The 26,844-nt window shown below is 32.7% G+C and overlaps 3 protein-coding genes and 1 non-coding gene across 9 annotated transcripts; 3 read left to right on the plus strand and 1 right to left on the minus strand.

The window, feature by feature from the left end:
• Positions 1–5,625: 5,625 nt before the first annotated feature.
• Positions 5,626–6,421, plus strand: LOC106776749. Its single transcript, XM_014664219.2, has one exon. The coding sequence runs from the start codon at positions 5,752–5,754 to the stop codon at positions 6,256–6,258; it is 507 nt and encodes a 168-aa protein (XP_014519705.2). The 5' UTR covers positions 5,626–5,751; the 3' UTR covers positions 6,259–6,421.
• A 514-nt stretch (positions 6,422–6,935) lies between these two features.
• Positions 6,936–10,563, minus strand: LOC106776337. Of its 6 annotated transcripts, none has more exons than XM_022775718.1 (4): positions 10,407–10,563; positions 8,656–8,749; positions 7,337–7,895; positions 6,936–7,250 (listed from the first exon to the last, which is right to left on the minus strand). In XM_022775718.1, exon 3 carries the CDS (start codon positions 7,873–7,875, stop codon positions 7,366–7,368), a length of 510 nt encoding a protein of 169 aa, XP_022631439.1. In that variant the 5' UTR covers positions 7,876–7,895; positions 8,656–8,749; positions 10,407–10,563; the 3' UTR covers positions 6,936–7,250; positions 7,337–7,365. The 6 variants fall into 6 exon arrangements, with proteins under 6 accessions (XP_022631439.1, XP_022631437.1, XP_014519250.1 ...); XM_022775716.1 differs by having other exon boundaries at positions 8,656–8,779; XM_014663764.2 differs by lacking the exon at positions 8,656–8,749 and having other exon boundaries at positions 7,367–7,895.
• Positions 10,564–10,657: 94 nt separating this feature from the next.
• On the plus strand, positions 10,658–10,742 carry TRNAM-CAU. Its single transcript is given in 2 exon segments — positions 10,658–10,695; positions 10,707–10,742. It is a non-coding gene; the product is annotated as a tRNA-Met (tRNA).
• Positions 10,743–19,315: 8,573 nt separating this feature from the next.
• LOC106776330 (protein HAIKU1) lies at positions 19,316–21,487 on the plus strand. The gene is made up of 2 exons (XM_022787584.1): positions 19,316–19,641; positions 19,834–21,487. Exon 2 carries the CDS (start codon positions 19,945–19,947, stop codon positions 20,905–20,907), a length of 963 nt encoding a protein of 320 aa, XP_022643305.1. The 5' UTR covers positions 19,316–19,641; positions 19,834–19,944; the 3' UTR covers positions 20,908–21,487.
• Positions 21,488–26,844: the final 5,357 nt, after the last annotated feature.

The following is a 26,844-nucleotide window of genomic DNA, read 5'->3' on the forward strand; positions in this document are numbered from 1 at the left end:
ATTATTCGATCTGCAGGTATCTATCATTCACAAAATTAATAAAAAAAATTATTTATATATATTTTTAATTAAATTTAATTAAAAATAAAATAAAATTATATTTTACTAGGTTAAAATTAATTAAAATTAAATTTTAATTTATATTATATTATATATAATTTTTGTAATTTTATTTAAATTTTATTTTAAAAATATATAAAATATTTTTTTTGTGGATATCCACAGGTTTTAAAATATTCGCAGGTATTTTTTAAACGGATACTTGCACGGGTAGCAGGTCGGATAGTGTGTACAGTTTTATCTGATGGGTCAGGTTGTGGGTAGACATTATTCCTCTTCGACGCAACCCGTTGTCATCCCTAGTTTATAGTAGTTACAATTAACTAAAAAATAGACCATAAATCTTCATTTTTATCATAGACATTTCGGATTAAACTCTCACCTACTAAAACCTCTCAAATAGACCAAAACAACATAAAATTAAACTTACAATTCTACTTATTTATCACATCCCAAATCAATATCAAATTTTATTCTAGATAAGTTTAAAATGACTTAAAAATATATCTCAAACATAAGTTATCACTCCAAAATTGTTTTTCTATAAATTAACCTACCAAAACCCCAATTTAAACTAAAAATAAGGTCACAACACTTCATTCTCATTACCTTCAATCCTACCTCAATTTTGTACCAAAACAAACTTCCAAATTAGAAGCATTAGAGTTCAATCACACACCAATTCACAAATCACTACAATAATATTCATCAACATGCAACACCTAACATAAATATATATATATATATATATATATATATATATATATATATATATATATATATAAGTGTTTATAAAATTAATAAAAAAAATAATAATATAAAAATATTTTTATTTTCAGGACAAATCAATTTAAAAGTAAAATAATTAGATAATGTAACGTCCCAATTTTAATAGAAAAATACTACTAAAATGAATATTACATATATGATAAAGAACAAATCTACAATTTTATGAAGAACTAAATTCTTCAACTGAAGAGCGAAAAGCACAACCTACACTTCCGCTGCGCATCTAACTTCCTACTTCGCCAACTGAAAAGATTGCATCCCTAAGCTCACACCATTAAGGTGATCATCGCCAAAGAGAAAACAATACATAGACAAACAAATACTGAAGCAAGGGTGAGCTAGATATACAAAGATCATACAACCCATACCAATTTAACCAAAACATAAGCATGTAATGACCAAGTATTTCAAGCATGCAAGGATCATAACACAATACAGACTAAGACCGAATGCATTATTTGGATACCAATGACTGACCACGTGATTTGACCATCCAGACTAGTATGAAATGTCAAGTTCCAGGGGTTTGTGCACCTGGGTGGTGTAGTAACTGGAAAACCATCAACTGCCACCCGAGGTTAGTCCGTTATAACTCACCTAAACTATGTCTCAAACAACATACCGAATTCACAATTCAGCAAACATACGCATCATGCAATAATTTCAAAAGAATATCTAGCTTCCCTTACCTTAGGGTTTCACAGCTCAACTCACAAATTCGCCTCAACAATGCATGCACAACAAGGACTCAATAAAACCCTACAGCTCACCAAATTGATGACGGAAGACAACTCTTAGAGCTCAAGATTTTGTAGAAAACAGAAAGAGGTAAAGAACAAGACACATGCAACCAACAAAGGTTGCATGTCCAAGTTCAAGAATAGTGGAGAACAGGGCAGAGCAACTTACCCGCCTAAAACCCGAACTGATTGGTGGGTTTTGGAGCTCTCTTCGTCGTGAATGCTTGGCACCACCTGATCAGAAATTCACTGGTTCAGTGAGAAGAAGTGGTAAGAACTTGAAAAACAAGATTTTAGAGAGATAAAGTGATTACATAAATGAACTATGATGTCTCAAAAAATCAATTTATATTATGGGTTACTATTAAAGCCTGGGTCAAATAACCTAATACTCCTATTTTAACTCTAATTTTCAGGTCTCACAGATAACAGTAAAATAACTAAAATAATTTTTATGCATAACACCAAATTAAATATAAATAAAAAAGTTATTAAATGGTTAAATTAATATAAATAATAAAGTAAATTTCTTATAAATTTGTTTTCTTATATTATATAGATAATAGTTATTAGAAATGACTAAAAAAGTATATATTATAAAAAGACAAAATTTATAATAAAAAAAGTATAACAGTTATTTTTATTTTCAAGATAAATCAATTTAAAAATAAAATAAATGAATGAAATAGTAAAATGTCTAACATAATTTGTATATTATATATATATGTAATATTAAATTAAATATAAATAAAAATAAATTAACAATGTTAAATAATTAAAAAATTACTTTTGGATACATTTGTCAAAAAATAGATAATAAAGTAAATTTTTTAATATACTATAATATATAATAGATAATATATGAGTTTAATTTTCAGAAATTGTAAGTATAAACTTTGACATTATTAATTAATTAACTAAAAATCATTCTGTGTACATCTAAAATAATTATTTTAAAATTAATAGCCATATACTACATAAGAAATAAAAGGCTTGTAGTTAATGCTAATTAAATTCTTCATTAATGGCTGATTGTTTGGATTTTATGCAGTTATGTTTTTGGGCTGCGTCTGATCTACACCCTTCAGTTTATACTTATTGCTCACAGTGTGTTGCTTGCTCTATTAAAATATTTGAACAAAATTATCAAATAAGTGTAATAATTATAGTTTTCAATATTGAAATTAGTACTCATAACTTTTTTAATTGTGCATAGAGATAAAAAATATTCAGCTATAATAAATTTAACGATTAATTATTTCCATACATTGATTTTTTTTACTTTTTAATATAAAATAAAAGTTTTATATCGCATATAATAGGCATTTGTTTTTCTGGCTCGGGGAATAAGAGAAGCCGTGAAATTCGAGTTCTAAAGTGTTGCTAATTTTTTTTAAAGTCTAAATAATGTCTTTATTAACATAATGATTAGTATAATACTTTGAACCTCAAATTTTAAAATATAAAAAATTTACATATTTCATGAAATTAAATTGTGAAACTAAAATTTATCATATGTCTAGAAATTAATTTCACAAAATGATAAACTTAATTTTTATTAGTGCCGTCTTTTTCTTTATTTCGAAAATATTTTGAAGATTGTTGAAGTGAACTTATTTTCTATCTACTTTTCGAAGTGTTTTGCAAGAATGTAAACTTCTCTGTTTCTCCCTTTATAAATTTGATATTTCATTTATTTTAACATTGCTTGCATTTTTCTTCTAACATCAAACGGACTTTCTTTTCCTGATTCAATTTCTGAGTGTTCTTTTAAGAAAAAATGAATGGGGTGGGAATAATTAGAAAAGGTGTTGCAAAGAGAAATTCACTTATATTTTATAACTAAACAAAGCTGTATTTTGGGCTTTTACTGAACTCCGTACTTTCTAATTTCACTCCCTTTTACCTTCTATGTAAAGTTACCGTTCAGTCCTGCTATTTTTTTTTTCTTTCACCGTTCTTTCTTATTTCCCAGCTTCACCTTCTCTACTTTTCTTCTTCTTCCGTGGCGGAATAGCCCATTATACCTTACAAATATGCAGGTTATACTAACCTATCACCTTACTTTCTCTCTTTTTTAAAATATTAAATAAAACTAGATGATGTTAAATAAATCAATTTTTTTATTGATTAAAGGAAACACAATATGATGACTTTTTGCCTTAACACAAGTTTTAAAAAGAAAATCAGAAATATTAAATTTATGAGATATTTTTTTTAAATAACCAAAAGAAGGATGTTCCAACCATCTATGCCATAACCAAATTTCCTTTTTGTTTTTATCTTGTATGTGATCATTCGCATGACAAGCCAACACTCTTTTATAAGTTTGTTGTGAGACATTTTCAAGATAATACAGTCCTTCACTCTCTCTACTACTGACAATCTTATCCTTGGAATGGATGTCCTGGAAAAAACAATGGGTTAGGTAAAACAAGACAATACAAGAATGTGGTTTGGTTAACTTGCTAACGGAGATAAGATGCAGTTCAATATAGAAACAAATAAAACATTAGGAATGGATAAAAAGGGTGAAAGGGATATAGTACCTACACCTTCAATAGGAGATGAGACCCCATTGTCATTAATAATAACACTTTTAGAACAATAAGGGAAAAAATTAGTAAATTTATTGGGATCACAAGTCATATGATCAATAGCACCTGAATCAATTATGCAATCACTACCCTTAGTAACAACAAAAAGATTAAGAACATAATTAGATATACCTGACTTGGTCACAAATCCGATAAAAGTCCCATAATTATGTTTCTCCGATTGATTTTTATCGGAAGATCAAAAATATTCAATGAAATAAAGAAACATCAATTCCTATATTGTAGAGGATGTTGGTGTCTTGCTCTTGATATCATATAAAAAGGTTCAAAGAATAATTCTGATGTATTATTTTAAAGAGTAAGGTAACACACACACACCTTAATAAAGATTCGGCAAATCAAGTTATTAGTGCGTATTAAATGTCATCTTCTATCTATTTACCTTAAATTTGTATTAATAGACTTTGGCTTATGCTTTGGATTAGTGATTACCTAACTACGACTCAATTGATAATAATCATATTTTGTCTTGAATTGATAAGTGTTAGAAGTAACTTTCCTATAAACTAATCGTGTTGGACATAGTTGCACGGTCTCAAAAATTGTGTGTGGTCATGTTTGCGACATACCTGACCATTTGGATTGTCAGGTCCAAGATTAATCGAACGGTTATACAATACAAACTTATTAATCTCACTTAATTGATGAGTTGAAATCTTGATAAGAAAGAAGAAAAATGAAGCAATGAAAGCTTTATTCTCGTTTAAAAATTAAATGACAAAGTGAAAATTTTAAAATTTGTTAGGTGTGAGGAAGAAATTGTGGGAGTGTATGATAAAATTGTCTCAAGTTGGGTAGAAATAGTTTTGACCATATATTAACTGTGAAGAACAATGAGGACCAATCTTTGGTCATTTCTTCTTGCACTTCCATAATTTCCACTTGTACCTCCATAATTTCAACATATTTCCAAAGCTTTTTGCAGTACAATAAAAATACAATTTTTTGTATTTTGAATAATATATTAAAAGATAAAGAAAATATATTTCAAATTGTATATTTTAGCCGTATCATCCAAAATACTAAAATTTATAAGGATGCATATTGAAAATATAGAAGTTTAGAAATAAATTGACAGTGGCCCATCTAAATGGGTCCCTTTTAAAGATTTGAATTTTTTTTTTTAAGAAAAAGACTTACTACTTAGATAAATCGTAATTCATGAATGATACCCTAAAAAAATTGATCAGAAAAGGAAGAAAGAAATGGAAAGGAAAAAATGAGAAGTGTTTACTTTACAATATTTTAAATAATCTATAGAGCATTACTGAGTTGGTGATAACAATTCCAAACTTGTTATTTGCTAAAAATATAAAATTAGCCGGAAAATCATACGATGAAAGATAAAAAATACATTTGCCATGTCATAAATCCTTGCAGTAAAAAGCTTTGGGCATGAATGAGTCATTGGTTGGTCAATAGCTCATGCAACAACAAACCCCATAATTAGAAAGAAAATGGCTATCTGTTTTTGTTTTGGGTCAGAATCCATGCCAAAATAGGGCAACAGCTTGTACTAATCAATTCCATTGTCAAATCCAATCATGCAACTCTTCACCATTGTCAAATTCCTCTGCCCTAATGTATATAATAAACTCACCTTCTTCCCTACCAACACAAGCAAAAGCTGCTTTTGTTTGCATGAGATACAAGAAATTACCAACACAATGAGTCTCAACTGCCTTACCTGCAGCCCGCTTCTTCCAAGAACAGACTCATTTGAGGAGTTATTTCCAGAAAAGGAATACAAGGAACACAAGGAATACAAAGAATACAAGGAACACAAGGAATCCAAGCAAATCAAGGAAGCATACAATCAAGTTGATAGAAGCTGGTCAAACAACAAGTTACCATCATCACTAAAACGTGACCTGCCAAAAGTTGGTGCTGTGGCCAAGCTTAAGGGTGATCATCGCCGCAATTATAGTACAGGAGATGTTCCTTATCCTGGACCCTCAGGACCAAAGCTCATGAGGAGTAGTGGAATGAGAAGAAACTGGAGTCTTGAAGATCTCACTGAAAAACAAGAGCGCAGAGTGAGGTTTCGCTGACATTCTTCTATGTTTCCTTTCCACTTTTCTGCCTTTTCTATACTTTCTTTCTGATACATGACTCACATACCTTGTAGTTTTTTTATTTTCATTTTCTCCTTTGAATTCTTTGTAATTCGTGGTTCAATTTATTAATTCATCACATTTTATATTTGTTATAGCCAAACCAGATAATAGACTCGTTTTATATCATGATATATATCGACATCCGCCATGATCTAAGGATTAACATGATATCTTAGTATAACAATACAACAACGCGAGTCGCAACAGTAAATTTATTTTCCATATTTTTAAATTTCATAAATTTAATAAACTTTAATACTTCTCTTGCTTTATGATCTATAAATTTGTTGATGTCTTATGATCAAGGAGCTGGCATTGTCATTTAAAATGAGCAGGAATCGGTGACATGAACCTTGTTAATTTTATTCTCTGTTCAACATCGATTTCTATTCATAGGGTGTAATGACAACAATACCGAAATTGTAATATTAGAGTTTTGATGTCATTGGGATAATAATAACATAAATTGCAAAAATGGTACGATACTCAACCAGTTGCATTGACAATTCATTGGTTTCTTTTCTTTTCAATGGCTATGAAAAAAAGATGGAAAGGCAACAACGCATTAACTGTAAAGATGAGTGAGTGAGAATTGTATGAGACAAAAAGTATGAGATTGACTTCTAAGAGCATCTTATTTCGTAAATCAAGATTTATATATTACAAATTCATAAATAGATTGATAGTTTGTTTCTCAAACATACATTGCACTAAAGTTGAAAACTCTATCTGCATACTCAACATGTCATAAAAAATCCGTTTCACTCTGGAGATGATCTTCTGATTAGCTCTGTGCCAAACATCAAGCAATGACCAGAGTCAGCCAGGTATCTTCTTTGATGCCCTTTCTACGTCTGTGATGAAAGGTATGAATGAATAACGTAGAAAATGAAGCAGATTTTTGTTGGTCCTGATCATTTCAAAGCCTGCCAAGTAATGAAACAGTGGTTATCCAGCATTCTCTACATTATATAATGTTTATCATAGAACAGAAAGTCCACAGGATAAATACTCTTTTTAAAACATGAAATGAAGAACCAACTAGTTTTTCTTTCTTCTGGCTTCTGCTTTCCAATTTCTTCGACTCAGCGCCACTCTAGGAGTTTCAGTACTAACAATACTAGAAGATTCAGACTGAATTTCCTTCTCTGGCACTGTTTCTGACTTATTTCCAATGGCTAAGCAAGATATCTCAGGCATGCTAGTTATGGTTGGAGGATCACTAGATCTATTCATTTGTTGATGTTTTAACACATGGGCACGTCTAGCATCCTTCTTCCAATCTCGTTTACAATATATGCGGGTCATGCAGTTGTTGTTGTAGTTCCCATTTGGTGGTTGTTCAACTTTCACAGCTGGTGTCTCTTCCACAACAAATGACTTCTTTGTTTCAGCTTCTAGCCGCTTCCGTGCCCTGTACCTTCGTTGCCTCTCTCGATTCTTCAGACGGCGAGTCATTATGTCATTACGCCCCTTAGAGCGTATTCTTTGATCAACAGATTTCATCATTGAACTATCTTGTGTACCACCAGCTCTTTGATCGTTTTCCATTTTCAGATTAGGACTAGCATCTGCATTATTCATTTCAGTTTAGAAAGGAATCTAGAAAATCATTCTTCGTGATGCATGCATGTGATACTTTTGTTAGAGTGAGCGAGCCTTTTAGTCTGTTTCTGTACTTCACTGAAAGGCCACTTTTCTGCCAGAGCACCATCAATAACCTCAAGAAAAATGGATATGGTGAAATTTTAAATAAATGCGCAAGTTATAAATGTCAAAGAAATTTCAGTAACAAATTTGTTAATTGGGAACATGGAATAAAACAAAAACAATACTAAGTAAACAACCATAAAATTCGAAAACAAAGTGCAAAAACTATCGTGCGCAAAAATGTAAATCATGATTCTCTCGTCTATAATATCTTTCATCCCTGTTTTTATGTAACTTTCCTAAGGGTGGTTAAAGCCATGAAAAGGCACACAGCATCAAAAGAGTCACAGCCTTTCTAGTTCATGCAATACATGACTTTGGAAGCATTTGATAACACTAATATACCTCTGAAACCTGGCCATCTAACTGGCTAATTGTGATGCCAAAAGGTGCAACTAATCAAAATATTAAAAGAACTTAGAACTAGCCACCTGACTTTCTAACTGTTAGTCTGTTCGTCCTTTAGCAGCAAACACCCTTTGTAAATGAACTATTTTTACAAGCAATTCATGCTTGGTAATTACTTTTGATGGAACCCAATGCAAAAATCCTAAAACAGTAAGATATTTTCCTGTTTTCTTTTTCCAATGCTAATATGCCTTTCGTTAGTGTGGCATGTACTTTCTAACACTCCTTGCTTCAAGGTTTTAAAACCCCTCCAGTGCCTTAAGGGTGCTTTTGCCTTTGACTACCTCTCGTCTGATCGTATGTGTATCTGATGGAAGATTAATATCAGAATCTGGGACTGCAATTTCATAACATAGATCATTTAGGCTCTCAACAAATATGCATCCTGAGTCCATTGACTTTGTAGATTAGTGAAATTACCAATTAAAGTTGTAGTAAGGATAGACCTAATGGTTCTTAATGCCATTTAATTTGCAAAGAGTGAAAAATCAGAATCGAAAGAAATGCATGATGTAAAGACTTGAAACTTAATGACACGTAAAATAAATAAGAAAATGCAACAAATCAAACTTAACCAAGATCCAACAAGTTGCTAACATTATGATAGGAGTCCATCGGTTTACTACTTCATAACCAACTTTGGTTGAAGTATAATTGATTAGGTGTCACCATAATGGACTATGCCGTCAACCAAAAACATTAAGGAGTGGCTCCACAAAGATGACGCCCACCAGCAGTGCCGCTGAGCTCCAGTAGCAACTCGGGCAGACACAGTTTTGTCGAAAGAGAATAACACCAAAGATTGCATGCAAATCAAACAGCTCCAAATTTGCAGCTTGTCACTCTTCCCTCATTTCCTCTCCTTCCACAAAATTTCTTCTTAACCAAACATTCGTTAACGTTGGCAAAATTGAAATACTTTCAAAAGCTTGTATTAGATGAGAATGGAATAGACCTAATTCAGCCAGGAATAACAGCTCAAGGACAACATTGGTCATACACTCAGCTGACATGAGATCTTCATATCTCATCAACCACTCATCTTATCCATACAAGCTTTCATTCGACATAAAATATACAAAAGAAAAAACAAATAAACACAGGCATTTGAATATAAATTCATCCAAATGCTTCATCACAAATGTGCAAGTAGGTACACTTGGACAGGTAAATACGGCAAAGAATACCGTCGACCAAGTTTAAGATTTCCCCCTTTTCCAGTGATAAAGGAGGCAAGGTTTCAAATTAACCGTTTATGACTATAATTGCAGCCACATCCGCTGCATTTGTGTGCAAATTTCTGCATATCAGGGATTACAACATAACGACTATGACAACCACCACAATTAAAACCTTCAAAGGAGGTCTACAAGTTCATATATGGAGGGATAGTGAGAGTTAACAAAAGAAATGACCAAAACATCTCAATGAGATTTGGACAGCACAATTCCTAAGGCGTAGTGCCAATTGAGATGCAGCTCCTAGAAGTCAGTTTTAAGAAAAAAAATCAAAGAATGCATTCCGTAGATTTCAGTAATCAACGAGTAAACTATCACAGGAATCCGGATCATAAAAGAAAAAACAAAAAATCTGAGTAAATTATGTGAACTATAAATTATCCCAGTAACAGTATAATGAGGCACCGGGAATAAACCACTAAAGAAAAATGGGAACTTTAATTAGTGACAACACGGTTGCAGTCATGGGGTCATGCAGCTAAATAGATTGCAATTGAACCATCTAAATTTATTCATCGAGAGGGGTTAAAGTGAAATGGGTGTCATCCTCAAATTAGATTATAGAATAGATTTAAAAACACGCAACCACGGATATGGCAAAAGTGGCTCTGAAACATAGAAGCTTTGAGCTTTGAGATTCCTAGGGGATGTAGTTATAGATGTATATTTAAAGAGTGACTGAAAGGTGGAAGAAAATGCAGAAGAGAAAAAAGTTGTGTTAATTACCTTGGTGGGTAAAGATCCACACCAATCCACAGAGAAAGAAACCGCCGAAACGACAGCAAAAGAGAAAGTGTTGGAAACAGTAAGGAATGAGTAGTTAGGTTCGTCAAAGACAGAAGAAAAGATGACTAAACACACAAAGTTGGTCTTGTTCAGGTAACACAGTTTCCCGGAACTGAAATCAAAGGTCTAATAAAAACATTATCTATATATATATATATAAATACATAAAATCTTCTTCAAAATATCAAAATGGGGTGGTGGCGCAGTTGGCTAGCGCGTAGGTCTCATAGCTTCTGAGTGATCCTGAGGTCGAGAGTTCGAGCCTCTCTCACCCCAACTGTTTTTTTATTTTTTGATAAGTACATACTCCGTAAAATCTCTCATTTTTACAAACCCGCATTTCTCATTGATGATTCATATACATTAATTAAATATACATACCGAGTGATTACATGTTAGTTGTTTTAGTTTCAATTTATGACTTTTTGACCTAAATTTCTAATCATACTAAGTTAACAGTAGATTATGCATTACATAAACATATCATTTTTCGAGAAAGCTCTAGAACTTTGGAATTCAAATATGAATTTTTTCACACTATCAAATAGAAAATACAGAAAGAATTATTTAATAAAATTCAAAAATACCAAAACTAATTGTTTCAAATATAATTATTTTACTTTCCATGAAATAACGATATTTCCACACTGAAAGGATTGTTGACATTTTGTCTATAGAAAAACCCATAAATGAATTACACAAATCTACGTTTCCATGCAATTTCTACGCAACAATGTTAGCTAAAAAACTTCTCATTGAAACCCTGGTCAATTTCGGAACATATTTATTTCACAATTAATTTACAGCAATAATAAGCCTGTAAAAGCAGAGGCTATTATTTCACAAATTAATGCAACCTTTCAAGATACCAAATTAATTTTTATTTTGAAAATAACATCTGATGAGTATTAAATATGACATATATAGACAATCTCTTCATACGTTGAAAAGCTGATTATTTAACCTCTTACCATTTAATTTATAATATATAGAGGTTTAAATTATTGGTTCTCATATTTATTAGTAAATATAAAGTGGATTATCGTTTTCTTTTCGCTCTCAATTGAATCTGTATACTTGTAAAATTGAGTCAATTGGATTCATATATTTGAAAAATTAAACTAATTAAGTCTTATCCGTTAAATTTTTACATATGGCGTCAAAGTTTGCTAACGTGGTGCACATATAATATACTGATTTATAAGAGCTATATTACGTGGAATTTGTTATTTAAATTATCTGTGTTTGACGTGGCATAAGACAAAACCTTGTGCTCTTACACCACCGACACTTCCACTGTCTATGGCCTCTCTGTTGTCTCTTTCCTACTTCTCAGCCAGGCCGTCTTCTCATTTACTAAACTATCCAAGAGTTTATAATATGAAAAGTTGGAATGTGAAGAAAAAGACAAAAAACAATTAGCCAAAGATGATTAAAATCTTAATTGTGGAGTTTGGTTCATAGTTAAAAACTTAGATAACATAAATAGAAGGTAGGAATCTAAAGAGACATGATGCATCATCTATTGATTTATATATCATAAACTGATTTATTATTATTGAGGAGGTTGAGTTGGGACTCAAAGAGCAAATGAGCAGGGTGAGCATTGACAAGTTTGAAATTGGTCCTAACTTTCCCAAGTTAACCAGACTACAAGTTGCCCATTTTAAGCATTCCTTCCACAAAGGCTTTGAAAAATTGATCTTGATGTGTACTGAAGAATCTCACAAACTCCCTTGTCTGTGGGAATATTAAAAGTGTTTGATCAGAGTTGAGAAACCCTCTCCCAACAACCAAGCCCTTAAAATACTGATTATAAAACAAAAGAGGCATAAAACTGAGGTTCCTTGTCACATTCTGATCAACATTCGATCTCTTGGATAATTAAAAAATGTTGAGAATGGAAATTGTTTGATTTTTTTTGGGCTTTGGGGCTTAGCCAAATCTTGGAGTGGAAGGGGGAAAAGATGTGGGAGAGATTGGATTCATTGACGAGGTTGTGGTGGTATCCGATGATGCAGGTGGAGAAGCGTTCAGGTCGCGGTTGTCAATGGATGCGTTGGAAGAGGAGAAGGGCGTTGTTAGCGGCGATGGAAGCAGACATTGAGGGTTTTGACGGTGTGCATGTTGCTAGACCAGAGCAGGAACGACTTGAGAGTCCTTGATGAGTGTTAAGAGTCCGACAAGTGTACCGAATTGTATCAAGTAAAAATAAACGGTAAGTCTGAGTATCGTTTCCCTAAAGACTCGTAGGCCTAGACATTCATGTGATTTCTTGATTATTTAAGACTTGAATAACAAAAATTAGGGTTTTATAATGCAAAAATTAAAATTAAATATGCATACAACGATTTTGATCAATTAACCAAAAGATAATGCAGGTGAATGATGTATGAATGAATTATGTTGTTGGGGTTTATGATTTCATCATATTTACTCTCATATATCTAAGAATTCTATTCCTTCATTAATGTTAACGCCACTTTCTAATTTATCATAATCCCAATGTCTTGGTGAAAAGGGACTACTCCTAATTACTAGTTTACTATGTCTAGTCTCTCTAGCAATTGATCATGCATTACATAATTCGCACAGAAGCTTAAAGACAATTGGTCCTCCTATCCCTATGTCTAGGTAATATTGCTCCCGAGAGAAATCCCTCATGTCTAGACCTACCCACACGTGTCCATATAGATATAATCAAAGATTATGCTATTGAATAATGTCTTAAACAAAGCATGCAAATATAATGGAGGAAAAACTCTAACAATTGATGAATAAAAGCATATGAATAAAGTAAAAATTCAATATACGAGAGTTTCAAAGGATTACATCAATTCCCCAACAACAATGGAGGTTTAGTTCATCATTAACATGGTGAAACTAGATGAAAATAATGGAAAGAATGAAAAGATAAACCCTAGATTTGATATATTGGAGCTCCCACATCCAAAATCTGCCTCTGAGGGGTAAAAAGGGTGTTTTTGCGTCCTTTCTGTCAAAAAGATGCCCCTTCTGGATAGTGCAATTCTATTTATAACTCAGAAAAATAACAAAAAAATCGGTCCATGCCCAAAAGTACACCGTCCCGCGGTGGGTGCATGACTTAGGTTCAGCCCTCAGCGTTGTCGCTTGAGCGTTGGACAAAGAGTTCTTCTAGAGAGCACACCGCTCAGCGGTGTTTTGACCACCCGGCGGTAGCTGCGACTCTTCTTTTCTTCACTTTTCCACCTTCTCTTAAGTTCAACTCTTTTCTACTTCAACCTCCATCATTTAATTTCAGATAAATCCTGTCAAAACAAGGGAAAACCAAGCATAAAACAACGAAAACCAACTTTGACTCTCTTATTCTCTAACTTAAGCAAATTGCATGATTTCAAGCTAATTCCAAGTCATAAAGGGTGTTTTTAATGTCAAATTTAAGTATGAAAATAACGGTTTTTGGACCGTTATCAATGAGACGCTTAATTTGGTCTTCTGCTTCGCGGTGGGGATCGCTGGTTTGGGCCCAGATTTGGTCTTCGAGGTGGATAAAGGTTGTGCTGGAGACAATGGCAGTGGTTCCTCCGTTGTAGATTCCTCCATGGTGCCGACTTGATGGCTGATGGCTGCCGTAGATTTCTTCTCTCTAATAAAAATGACAACTTTAAACCATTTTCGCTGTGATAATCCCTATTAATTTACTCGGTACCATTGTTTTTTGATGTTCTTGTAGGATACAGATCTCGCGGGTGATTTGATACACAATAAGAATGATAGGGTGGTCTGCATTTTCTAGAACCGAGACTTTTCGACCTGGAAATTTAGGTCATGATGCCATGGCCATGATTGGGATCATTTACTTCTCCTTTTTTTGTTATTGGGGTTTTGGTTTTCACCATTATGGTTGTCATTTATGAACCCGAGGATCCTCTGTTTCACCCTTCAACCAAGATCACCACATTCCTCACTTCCAAATCCAATCACGATGATGAAGAACATGAAGAGTAGAGGAGTGACTATCGCCGGCGAAGCTCAGACCGCGACCGATGACGAGACCCATGGCCTGACTGGATGAAGAACGTGCAGTGGCATATGTCATAATCCTTTAATTTACACAATATTATTATCGCAATTATCATTATAACAATTTCATACAAATTCACAAAATTTCATAACTTACACAAAATTATAGCTAACCTAACAAATTATCTCACCACAAATATAAATCAAAAAGAGAATAAAAGGATTTTGTTGGCTTCAAATCCATCATTGTCCAACGACGATGCACGGTGGTGACAGTGCATGACACAACGTGCATGGCACGGCGACAGTGCACTTGGATTGGATGTGTCCTTGCATGAAAGATGAAGAACAAAACCATAATCCCTCTCTTATACGTGTTAGAGAATAAGAAGATGAAACGAAATATCCCATGCTTGATGATAGAGATGACGACAGAGATGATGGTTTGGCTCAACAAAGATAAAGACAAATCAAAGGGGCTTAGAGCTTTGGTAATCTAAGCTTAGATAGAAAAAGTGAGAGAGATGAGGGGATGCCCTCATAGGAGAGTGTTGGCTGCAAAACCAATGGCAAGTGCACCGGTCGCAGCGTAACAAGTGATAAATATCGTTCTCTCCTAAGGGACTTGTGCAACACATGACAATTCTTTTTTTTATAACTCAATTAGACATCAAAGTGCACAAAAACAACACAAGAAACTATTTTTGGTATTTTATCAAACAGTTGGTGTGCAAGGAATTTAACATAGTGTATTTACAATTTGTCAAGACTAGAATTCATCCATTTCATTCTCATGCATTCACAAACATCTCAATTCCATCCAATAAGTATTCAATTTCAATTCTAGGTTCAATCATATTTCTCAATACATCAAGAACCAAAATTCATGCCATGGGTGATCAAGCCACAACAAGCATTAAGCATAGAAATCAAATACTAATAAGAATTGGAAAAGCATATATCATTAACATCACAAAATACATAAGAATTCCATGTTTTACAACTAATCTCAACAAATAGGAAAAGCCCTCCATGGAGGAGAACTTAGGGTTCACAAAATTGAAGAGATAAGGAAGAAATTGGAACCAAAGAGAAGATGCAAAGCCTTTCCCAAGGTTTTTGGCAGCTGCTCCATGCTCCATTTGCGCCTCCCCTTTGCATCTCTATCTCCAATTTATGACCCATTTTCTTCCTCAACCCAAAAGGGGCAAAATCACCATTGAAGAAGCTTGAAGACCCAAGGAGGAGTGGGAGAGCTTCCCAACACCCCCAAATAGCCTTCAATGGCCTCTCTCAATCTCTCTAGGTGAAGAATGAAGTGTAGGAGGAGAAGAAATCACAAAAAGTCGCGAGACCCATGTTTAAATAACCCATTTTGCCAAATCAGCGTCGTCAGCGCTCAAGCGCTAGCCTAGCGGCAGCCTAGCGGTGGAATTCCAAAGAGCAACTGCTCAAGCGGTAGCCCAACGGCAGCCCAACGACAACATTCCAGTGAGCAGAGCGCTCAAGCCGTAGCCCAGCAGTAGCCCAACGACAACAATTTTGACAGCATTCTAAAATTCAAGCTCTTGTGTGATTCCAAATGCATCCAACATGGGTATTTGCTTCAAATTAATTTTTTATTGTCCCAAAACATGTTCCCTTGAGTTCTTGCTTGTTTTCCTCCACTAGAATTGCTTCCTATTCATTTATTTCACACACTCAAACATAGAGATTAGAAGTAAAAACAAGCATATACTAAATAAAACACAAGAAAACTAGAAAACACACTAAACGTGAGGATAAAACAAGGTAAAAGCTATAAAGAAGTTGATTTTGCTACTAAAATGATGCTTAGATAATGGTAAGAATTAGCATTATCAGAGAGAAAAGAAGATGAATGGGGTTTTGAAAATAAAAGAAAAGTGACGTTTGAAGATGTGAAACGAGATAAGAAATATGTCTCGAAAGAAAGAAAGAGTGAACAAGAATTTTGTTGCTCTTTTTACCAACAAACTTATCGATAGATTTTTCTGTTGATAAATTTAATATGTTTATCGGTGGATTTACCGATGAATTTTTCTGTCAATAAATTTAATATATATTACCAAAAAATTTATCAATAGAAAATTCTATAATAAATGAAATATGTATTACCAACAAACATATTTATAAATAAATAAAATTTTAAAAATATATCGATAAAATCCATTAATAATTTAAATTTATCAAAAGATTTATTTTCATTAGTAAAATTTCATCTATAATTTTAAATATTTTTATAATAAACATTTAAACATTAGTTAGTCCACCACATAAACAATATCACAGATACAAATTCCACAATTAAAGAATTATAACATATATATATACTTCACAAATATGTTTAAAACATGTGTAAGTTACATTTTATACGTACCCAATAATATTATAGCATTACTTTTAAAAGCATACTTTTAGTCCTTGTATATGTATTAATTAAATCCATACCGAAAATCAAATATCAAATATATTTCAGTATAAATTTAGTTATAAATTGAATAATTAATTTACAATTTTAAGGTATTTATAAAAATAAACTTAATTAGTTTATTAAATACCTAATTATAATTATTAAAAATTAGTTATGATTAAACTACAATTGTTAAAACTATTTACGAACTAATTTAAAAATAATAAATATTATTTTGGATCAATTTGAAATTAATATAAAACATGCAAGAATCAATTTGCAAATTAAGAAATTTGAGGGACTTATGAACAATAACTAGGGGTTAACAGGAAATACTCAACTTCTCATGCTATTAGTGATATAGTTTCACACTTTCAAACAATTAATATATATTTATATCATTATTTTACTATTATTTTAGTCATTAATTAAAATATCCTATTCGAAATTCATAATATTGCAATTATCACCTTCTCACAATTTTTTTATAAAATAAACAACTCGAAATTTCATAATTTTATATGAAATTTAAAGATAATAGATTTTGGATATAAATAATCTTTAGTAAAATAAAGAATGAATGTTTATCACCTATTTATAAAATTTGAAATTTTTATCCATTCTGAAATTTATTTTTACATGAAAATCTAGATTTTATATTTGTTTTTCAACAATTAAAAGTTTGTACCTGAAAATCCACTAACTAGAGAAAAGACAATAATAAAATTATTTAATTTTATATTCTAATTGTTAAAAAGATAATCAATCAAAATAATATAAAAATAATAATAATAACAATAATAATAATAATAAAAGATATTATTAAAAGAAAAATCATCAAAACAAATATTTTTTATAAAAAATAATAATAATAAAGGATAAATTTATAAATAAAGACAAAAATAGAAAGAGTTTGAGTTGAAACCGGTAGAGTACTAGGAGAAAGTGTCCCGCTCCACATAACAAATAAAACATTATGTGTAATGTGCTCTTTTGTGTTTGTTGTGTATTTTTTTAATGTAGATATGTTATATTTATAAGTAGAAGAGAATAAATTGTATAACATAGTAGCAAATTTTATTGAAATAAGATAAATGTAATAAAGTTTAAAAATATTTATCCATAGACAATATTTATCCATAAAAGTGATACTCCATGAAATAATCGATTTTTTTATTTTATTTTAAATTATAATAAATATTGTCACATCAATTCATATGTTAAGTTACTAAATTTCACACTCGTATTTACTTATACACCTTATTTTACAATCGTCGTGTCTCAAAGTCTTTTACTTTTGTTAATATGACATTATAAGATAAATCTTCCTTGATTTGTATCTTATTAGACTAAAAAACACATAAGACAATTGCGTATGCCACTAAACTCATTTGCATGAAATTTTGATGTGACATAATGAATTTAGAGATCAATTTCCAATATTTAATTGCTTGTTTAATATTTTCACGAAGATAAACCCTAAAAAATATATGATCACTGGATAAAATATTATCTATTTGGATCAAACTTTCGTGAATTTATTTTTGATACTATTTTAAAAGAATTCTTATTATTGAAGGTATTTATGTATATATAAATTTTTAACCAATCATTCTTTTATTCGATGTGAGACTTTGTTTGCATCTTAACATTTGTCACCTCTTAAAAGTAAATATAAAATTTATATTAAAAAATATATTAGTAAGTATTCATACTAGGTGACTCATAAAAGTTAGATATATAAATTATAATCAAATGATATATACAAAATTAAAATTATAATAAAGTGTTATTATTTTAAGCACAAAAGTATGTGTCACTTATGAAATATAGATTTTGACTTAATAATAAATATTCGATCAAATAATCTGTTAGAGTTAAAGTCAGAAATTCAATTTTTATCTAATTGATGTTAAAATTGTACAAACGTTGAGTAAACCAAATTACAATTGAATCATAAAACTTAAAATGCTAAGTTCTTAAGAAAAAAAATTATATTATAACTATCAATTATATTTTTTTTCCCTAAGAATATTATCTTGTATCCAATACTCTATATTTGATTTTTAACAGGGGAAAAAGTAAATATATATCTAAGTTTATCTTTGTTCTAAACACTAAAAAAGTTACTTCAAATCCTTATATATTTTATTCAAATCAAAACAGACTTTAGTTACTTTTATAACCTTTGTCAAAGATTAATCTTCTAAACTCATTATCAACAAACACCGTTATACTTCCTTTAATTCTAAACTTGATAAGAGAAAAAAAACCATTAACATGTATTATTATTTTATATATATATATATATATACCTTTTATGATAGTTTTATTATATTTAAATGCAGTTGATCTGTATGTGTCTGTACAGGCTTGTGTTGTGGATTGAGGAAGTCACATCAACACGAAATTGCTATCTATGTGATATACCCAAAATACCCTTATCATTCATTCATTCATTCCCCCATTGACCACTCACCCAACTCCTTCTATTTGCCATCCTTAGGGTTTTCTCTGCTTCTTCTTCCATTTCCTCTCTTTCACACTTAACATTCATCTCCAAGAATTAGTCTTACTCCCTCAAAGCTTCGTTTTTTTACTCAAAATCCCTTTCCGGCTATTATCCTTTCCATTAACCCATTTTTCTTTCATTCTCTGCTCCCAGTTTCGATCTGATCCTGTGCTGAATTTGAAGCTGGTCCTCCAATCCTTCAAATTTCGGGCGAAGCTCCGAAAAGGGTATGTTTTCTGCCTCTTTCTTCGGCTCTAGGGTTAACTTTGATGCTGCTGGTGAGATTGGTTTTTATTTGGAATGAAAGGAATTGGGAATCTTGGGTGTCTATTGGGAGTTCAGGATGCTTAGATTACAGCTCATGCTTGGTTTGGTTCAACTAGTGTATTAGAATTGTTGAAATTAACCGGGTTCTTTAGGTTTGGATTTTGAAGTTGCGGGTGTCGTTGGAAGCTTATGAGCGTTGGTTTGGTTTGCTTGAAGGGGAAAACAAGTGGTTATTTCTCAGTGTAGTGAGGTTTGATTTGGAAATGGACAATTCCAAAAACAGGCATAATGATAGTCTGGGTGTTAACAAGATGGGAAAAAATATAAGGAAGAGCCCTTTACATCAGCCCAATTTTGCTAACAACGCTGCTAGACAACAGCCTCAGCCTCAGGTTTACAACATTAGCAAGAATGAATTTCGGGATATTGTTCAGCAGCTTACTGGATCACCCTCCCAGGATCATCCACCTAGACCTCCACACAATCCACCGAAGCCGCAGAGCATGCGACTGCAGAAAATTAGACCTCCCCCGTTAACGCCAATCAATCGGCCTCGCATGCCCCCGCCATTGCCGGTCCCTGCTGCCGCCCCTCATCCAGTTCCTCACAATAATGCCATGCCAAGACCTGCTCAGTTTGGACAACCGTTGCCTAGTCCTGGGGATATATGGTCTAATACGACCGAGTCACCCATATCTGCTTACATGCGTTACCTTCAGAATTCAATAATGGATCCAAGTTCAAGGGGTAACCAAGTTCAGCCTCAACCACATCCGTACCCTCAACCTCAAATACCCGGCAATGTCCAGCCTCATCCCCCTCCCTCGTCTGCTATGTTTCCTAATCCTCCCATGCCCATGTTCCCTTCCCCGAGATTTAATGGTCCTGTTCCACCAATGAATGCTACTAACTCTCCCGTGCCTACTCTTCTTCCTTCACCACAAGCAAATGGTCCTCCTCCCCCTTTACTTTCTCCAACCTCTCAATTCCTCCTGCCTTCTCCAACTGGTTACATGAATTTGTTATCTCCTCACTCACCTTATCCACTTTTGTCACCTGGCATTCAGTTCCCGTCTCCGCTTACACCAAATTTTCCGTTCTCGTCCACGGGGCAGTCAGGGATTTTAGGTCCTGGCCCACAACCTCCTCCTTCTCCTGGCCTTGTGTTTCCGTTATCACCTTCAGGCTTTTTTCCTATATCAAGTCCCAGGTGGAGAGACCACTAGGCTTCTTAATTCTTGTTACAAGTTTAATATGGTTTGCTTCTTTCTAACTGAAGAGGTTCTAGGCTTGTACTTTGGCATGTGATGTACAATCAGGTTGTAAGAGCTCTTTTTGGCTATCTGTAGTGTTCATTTCTCATTTCTTTGTTTTCTTTTGTTGACAACCGTAATGGTTGCAGTCCTTTTACTTTGACAAGTTTTACACTAGGCAATACATATTGAAGATCAGACAACTCAATTGGGCAGTTGGACAGGAGCTGTAAGATGGAAGATTGATCTGTAGCTCAAAAGGAAGTAGGATTACAGACAATATTTGTTGTGTATGTCATCTTCTTTTGTAATATAGTGGTTTACATCTCAAAGTTCATAGCTAATTTCATCTTTTCTATGTAAGGTGTTTTGAAATACGATCTTATGGTTATTACCATGTGATTTTCTACAAATATATTTTACTTCTGCAGCATATTTTACTGTTCTTATGTAAAGTAGTTCCTCATTTGATTTATGGCATACTGGTGGATCTAGCTTTAGCTGCCTCTTTTGGGGGACAAAGGAGCCACACTTAAAGGCCCAAGAAAAATTATATTAGATTGATTCATCTTTCTTTGTACTTGTTTTCAGGTAAAATGATTTTCCTTGGGATTGACTGTTTATGCTTTACCCATATGTTATTCAGTATAAAGGAGTACGTTTTTAATTTGGATTCTGCCTTTGGAGGGAGTATGTAGGGGAGAGAATAATATGGCTGACTACTTGACTGAATCATTTATGATGATTTTGTTGTTTCTTCGTTTGTTAAAGCATTTAGAAATCACTAGATGTAACTTAACCACTAGGCATATTATCATCTACTCTTGATCATCCCTTGGAGACCCTGCTTATGTTCTCATTCATTTTGCTTATTAAATTGAGTTTTATCTACCTCAGAATATGCTTCTCCCCTGCAAAATCATGGGGGCATGTGCATAATATCCAAGCCTGAAGATAGATTACTCAGTTCTGTGTCATGCGTTGATAAGAAGCAGTAGTTAGTTTTGTGGCCTCACAGGTTTTTGACTGTTAACGTCTTTCCTCTATCTGATAAAGGATTGGTTTGTTTACTGTTGCCTTTTCACCATCATGCATTCCTTCTAGGTCTGACTTTGACTATTTGTTCTGCATCTTCCGTTTCCAGTTTCCTTACATCATTGACAGGGCGTGGGGCCAGTTCGTTCATGAAATTTATGTTGAATAAACTTGCCAACATTTTGCATGTGATTCAGTAAAAATCCTAGGTTTTTGTATTCTTGATTGCTTTTAGTGTTGTGTAATTTTAATGTCGGTTTTAATGACCATTAAGAAGTCAAGGAATAAACGGATTAGGGTCATCCTAGTGATGAAGAATTTAAATAGTTTCAAAGAGTTGATTGAAAGGTTGTACATTGCTTTAGTGAAAGGTTTCAAAAATATGAAAATTTGTATCTACTAAGATTAATGTTGTACATTTTAGTAGTTTTTTTTAATTTTGATTCGACAGCTAATGTCCTATCATTGCTTTAGTGAAAGTACTTTAAAATTAGTCTGGCTTTAGAATTGCTTTTATCGAGTAATTCAAAATATTAAGTTAGATTCTTTCATCGGTGTGCATTGTAAAGTTCATTTCAGCATCTCAATGTACCAACTTTACTTTATATGCACGAGGGTTTTATTCCTCCAAAATACAGGGGTTTTTTCCTCTAAAATAAGAAGGTATATAATGAAAAACAAAGTTGCATTTGTTGAATTCACGATGTCTATATGTTAAAACAGACTGATAATTTGGTCATCAAAATCAAGTTTATATATCTAGGTTTTTCTGGAGGAGTTCAATGCCCGATGAAAACAAGAAGAGACTGGTGGCATTTTCAGTGGAAAAGTTTTTCTTGTTTCTTTTTGCTTAAACTATGATTTTTATTTTCCCAACACATGCAAATACTCTATAAATGAGTTATGAATGATATAGTAGAAAATCCTTTTTACTGCACCTGTGCAGATAGATAATTTTGGTATCGTGTTAAACAATTGGAACCATTTCCATGGGCAAAATCGTCCTCCTCTTGCCAGTGGTTTTGTCTAAGATCTGATATGCGTATAATTATAAATATTTATATTAAATACTTTTCTAGTCTCTATAATATTTCTTTCTTTTTCTTTCTAATTTTATATTATGCATCGATTATTTTTTCCTTCACTTAGGAGTAATCCTTTAAACGTGAAGGAAAAGTATCAGTTAATTAAAACGGTAGAGCTGTTCATAAAAGGAAGAAGCAAAGCAGCTGTTCATTTGATAACCTCGTCACCAATATGAAAAATTTTGTTTTAATTGTTATAAATATGCTTCACTTTTCATTGGAGTATCTCTAACTATTTTCCCTTCTACCCTCCTGTCACTGTCAGCTTCCTTTCCTTATATATTTATACAAATCCAATAGAAATAATGGAAGATCAGCATGAATCATCAGAATCAAATCAACTCTCACGTTTATACAAAATTTATGACTTCTCATCTCCCATCACACTTAATCCATCCATTCTACTTTTTATTTCAACTAGAGTTTAGAGAGAAGAAAAAAGTAAAGAGATGGAAAGTGAAAAAATGAAAATAAAAATTATTTGGACAGAGTGGTATGAGTGAAAATAATAAAAAGTTAGATATATTTATTATTAATTTAATTTTTAATAATACTCTTTTAATTATTTCTTTTATCTATAATCTTTTATATATTTTCTTTTTTATTTTATTCTTTAAATGATATTTTTAAAAATTAAATTAATTATTTTAGTAATTTTATTTTTAAGTGACTTTTTTACATTTAAATTTTTTTATTTGACCGTTTTTTAAATTTAATTATTTTTTAAAATTAAAATAGTTATTTAGAAAAAATTACCTACAAAATAATAATTATCTATAATGAAATTGTAAAAAATACTTTTATAATTATAATAATAATAATTGTATTATTTTTATTGTAAATAAAGTAATGATGTATGTGTTGCCACTTATTACACTAAAAAAAATATATTAATATTGTATGGTATTTAGTATGGACCGAACGGTTACCATCCAGGGTTGTTCGGCCTATTTACAGTAGTAGTGTTGGTCAAGCATGTTAAATGGTTTTTATTAATGATGGGTCGAAATTGGGCCAACGTCTAAAGCTATTGGACCAATAGTCCAACAGAAGATAAAATAATCAAAGATATCTGATTGAAGATTTGATAAAAGATATTGATAAGCGGTTTATGACCAACCGACTAGATTTTAAGGTAAGTCTGTTTTATTTTATCGGGCCTGTATTAGTTTAGGGTCAAGGAGATGACTTATAAATATAAGATCAAGGTCAACAGCCAGATAATTTCTATTCACGTTCTATTCATGTTCTACTCACATTCAACTCATATTTCCAAATACTCAAATAGTGATAACCATTCACTAAATATTCAATCAAGAGCCAAAGCTCTTCAATCACACGCATAACTTGAGCATCAAAGTGCCTTTTGTAGGTACCCTCCCCCCTTTGCCAAGAAGGCGACCGAGCGGCCAAGACTAAAGTCCATTGAGCGACAAAGATGGAAGTCCATCGAGCAGCCAAGACTACAGGCAACTGAGCGGTCGACACCACAAACTGTGCAGTCCACACTGAAAATTGCGTGGTCCATATCGAAGACCGAGCGACCATAAAAAAGCAAACGGTCCAGACTGAAGGAAGACAAACAATTCAGGTGATCCAGGCCTTCAGAAGCAAGGAAGACACGTCAGAAAGGTTAGTCTTTCAACCCCACATATTCCTACTTAAACAAATACTAATACAAATTAATGATCTAATTAATTATGTTTTCTTTATAATTTGATTCTATAACACATTTTCTGTCTAGTCTTTTTTTTTTCTTGATGTGGAAAGTTTGACATTCGTATTTTGTTTTTATTAAATTTTTGTTTTTTAAATAATTATGTGCCTCTTGTTTTGTTCTTTTTATTGGCTTCTATACTTTTTATCACTGGAAGCAGATAAGTCTTTCAACTTATGTTTTTGCATTTACTTTTTTAAATGTTTTAAATAAATAACAATTAAAATAAATCAATATTATCAGTTAGTTACATTGGTTCATTTTTAATAACTTGTTTTTTGTTTATACATTTCTTATGTAAGAACCTAGAAAATAGAGTATTAGAGTAGATAGATGTATTAAAATAATGAGATGAACATTTTATTTTAAAATAATCTTATAATATAAATAGAATTTTCTTAAACTCGGTTCATTATCTAAATCATCTTCATCTCTCTAGAACTCTATTCTCCTTGATTTCTCTAACTTCTCTCTACAAATTCTCACACTCGGGCTATCTGTTTGACGATTAGGAGGTGCCCAAACGATCGCTACGTCAAGGGCTACACATCTAATCGATCAATTGGGTGAATCGAGCGGGTAAGTAGTTAACCCCCTTTCTTGAGCGTCTAGGGTTCTTAATCATGCAAAGAGATTCTGTTTGCATAGATCAAGAGCTTCTTTTCTTCAATTTCTAACACAAATTAGGTTCTAAAGGTTTTTTTTTATCACCAATTGGTGATTTGTAGGCGTTTCTAGAAATTTCTTGCGGTACAAGTAAACAATCGGGGTTTCTTTGAGCTGTACTGTTGATCTGAGGTAAGGGGACCTATATTATTGCTTTAATTAGTAGTTTGTCATGTAAGTTTGATGATTCTATGTTTATGGTGCTGATTAAACTAAACTTAAGTTTTTTAGTACATTGTGGTGTATGTAATTTGACTGCTGGATTGTGAGATTGAGAAACGGTGATTATGAACTGAATTAAATGTTGTGTAATCTGTAATTGGTCATATGAGATGTGAGGAATCTGTTATGAGAGTGATTAGATGGAAATTTAAGCGAATTTCACTTGTTTAAGTTATTTTTGAGGAAGTGAAGTACTAAAATTTTGAATTAAGAGTTGGGTGCTGAATTGAGGTGTTGGAATAGGTTAGATAGGTCAATTAGGACTTGCTTGAGTCCTTAAGTTGCTGAAAATAGTGTAAAAAGTGGTAGAATGTGATTTGGGTCCATAAGTTGATGAGTTTGTTGTTTTGAAGTAGGAATTAGTCCATAAACACTTTAGAATAATGGTAGGAAGGTTTAGAAACATTCGATCAAGTCCAATTAAGTATATAACACAACTTAGGAGGGTTAGAAGTTGGAAAAAATAGTTAGAATTGGTAAAAGGGGGTTGAGTTGCATAATTATGCAGAATTTGTGCTGCAGAATTATGCAGACTCGTCACACAGTGAGTGGTCAGGGCGAGTTGCTCTTTGTCTGAGCATTCGCACAACGAGAAGGTGCGTTGTGCAAATTATTGTGGCTGGTTGCTCTCTGTCTGAGGATTCGCAGAGCGCCTGGTTGTGGTCTGGGGTTATTGCCAAATTTATTCGAATAGCGAGAGGGTGCGCTCTGGAGTTCTTTGAGGGTCTGGACCACTTTCTAGGCTTTCGCATAGCGAATTGGGATGCTATGTGAGGGGTTGAGGTCTGGTATCACTGAGAGTTTATTGAGCGGTTGTGCCTGGTTATCATGCTTTCCTTTCTTCTTTGTTTCTTGTTTTGTGAACTATTGAATTTGACTTGGTTGTGGTTGATGTATGATATTGAACGAGTGTTATTTAAGTATCAAAGTAAGGTTTATGGTTCTAAATGATGTGGAAGAGAATTCCAAGGAGGAATATGGGAAGCTCAGTCTTGGGGTTCATCTTGACATTCTAACGATCACCCATTCTCAAGTAGAGAGGGGTGAGGCATGTCGTGAGAATAGCAGGAGGTCCTAGCCTAGGGGCTTTTCCTTGGCCTAAGGCGAGTGATAACGGACTAACCTTGTGTGGTAGCTTGGGGTGAACCAGCTGTTTCACCACAACAAGTGCATGAACTGCCATAG

Source organism: Vigna radiata, chromosome 11 (genome assembly GCF_000741045.1).
Source record: "Vigna radiata var. radiata cultivar VC1973A chromosome 11, Vradiata_ver6, whole genome shotgun sequence".
In the NCBI taxonomy this organism is placed as follows: Eukaryota; Viridiplantae; Streptophyta; class Magnoliopsida; order Fabales; family Fabaceae; genus Vigna; species Vigna radiata.